At 51.9% G+C, this 1,151-nt stretch overlaps 1 protein-coding gene across 1 annotated transcript in view; it reads left to right on the forward strand.

The window, feature by feature from the left end:
• The first annotated feature begins 916 nt into the window (after window positions 1–916).
• Window positions 917–1,151, forward strand: part of SLC25A43 (solute carrier family 25 member 43) — a 39,757-nt gene continuing 39,522 nt past the window's right edge. The window contains exon 1 of the mRNA XM_034649422.1: window positions 917–1,031. Coding sequence (XP_034505313.1) covers window positions 967–1,031 — 65 coding nt within the window. The 5' untranslated portion in view covers window positions 917–966. The remainder of the gene's footprint in view (window positions 1,032–1,151) is intronic.

Below are 1,151 nucleotides of genomic sequence, written 5' to 3' on the forward strand. Positions count from 1 at the left end.
TGAATCCAGAATGCCTCTTGGAGCTGCGACCTAGAGTAAGTCAAGCTCTCTGTCTTAGTTTCCGCTTCTGCAAAATAGTATCTGATCACAGCTCACACAGTGCCGCACGGGCCAAGGGCCGGCTGCCCCAAGATGGACCACTTTGGCTGTTTTGAGCTGAGGCCCTCGAGCCCACATGAGCTCAAGAGAAACCTTTGCCCCTCCCTGAACTACACAAAAGAATCTAAATTGGGGGTCTTGTCCAGAATAAGGGTTAGTACCGGAGATACATTTTATGAATGACACATCTGCCTGGCAGGGCAAACATCTCACTGCCAAACATATGCTCTTCTTTTCCCAGACCCCTACCCTCTTCTCCTCAGCTCGGGGTGCCGTAGATAACCTTGTTTTCACTGTCTTTGGACTGTCCACGGCAGCGTGGATTCAGCGTGCGTATAAAATTAAATTTGATTTTCTCCTGTTACTCTGTCTCCTGTCCATCTGATTCTTAATCAATCTAGAAGGACCTGGAAGGGGCCCGGAAATTCTTGCTGGGGCTGGCCTCTGTCAGTTTGTTTCATCCTTACAACAAGCCCTAGAGGAAGACCCTACAGGTGAAGGAACTGAGGCACAGAGAGAGGTTGGAGTGCCTCCCCCCGCCCAGGTCACGCGGCTGGAAAGCTGCCAGGCCAAGATGCGAAGGCGGGTCCGGAGTCCAGAGCACAGCAACGTCCTCCCCAAACGAAGGCAGTAAACAAGGACATGCCCATGAAGGGCTCTCGTGAGGATGAAACGAGATCGTGCACCCGNACAACAAGCCCTAGAGGAAGACCCTACAGGTGAAGGAACTGAGGCACAGAGAGAGGTTGGAGTGCCTCCCCCAGCTCAGGTCACGCGGCTGGAAAGCTGCCAGGCCAAGATGCGAAGGCGGGTTCGGAGTCCAGAGCACAGCAACGTCCTCCCCAAACGAAGGCAGTAAACGAGGACATGCCCATGAAGGGCTCTCGTGAGGATGAAACGAGATCGTGCACGGGACGCCCGGCTCTTGACAAGTATGAGAGGCAGCCGCGGAGGAAGCCAGGCCGCTCTCCCCTTCTTTTTTTTTTTTTTTTAAATTTCTTATTTTTTTTTAAGATTTTTTTTATTTATTTGACAGAGATAGAGACAGCCAG

Source organism: Ailuropoda melanoleuca, chromosome X, assembly GCF_002007445.2.
Source record: "Ailuropoda melanoleuca isolate Jingjing chromosome X, ASM200744v2, whole genome shotgun sequence".
NCBI classification, from domain to species: domain Eukaryota; kingdom Metazoa; phylum Chordata; class Mammalia; order Carnivora; family Ursidae; genus Ailuropoda; species Ailuropoda melanoleuca.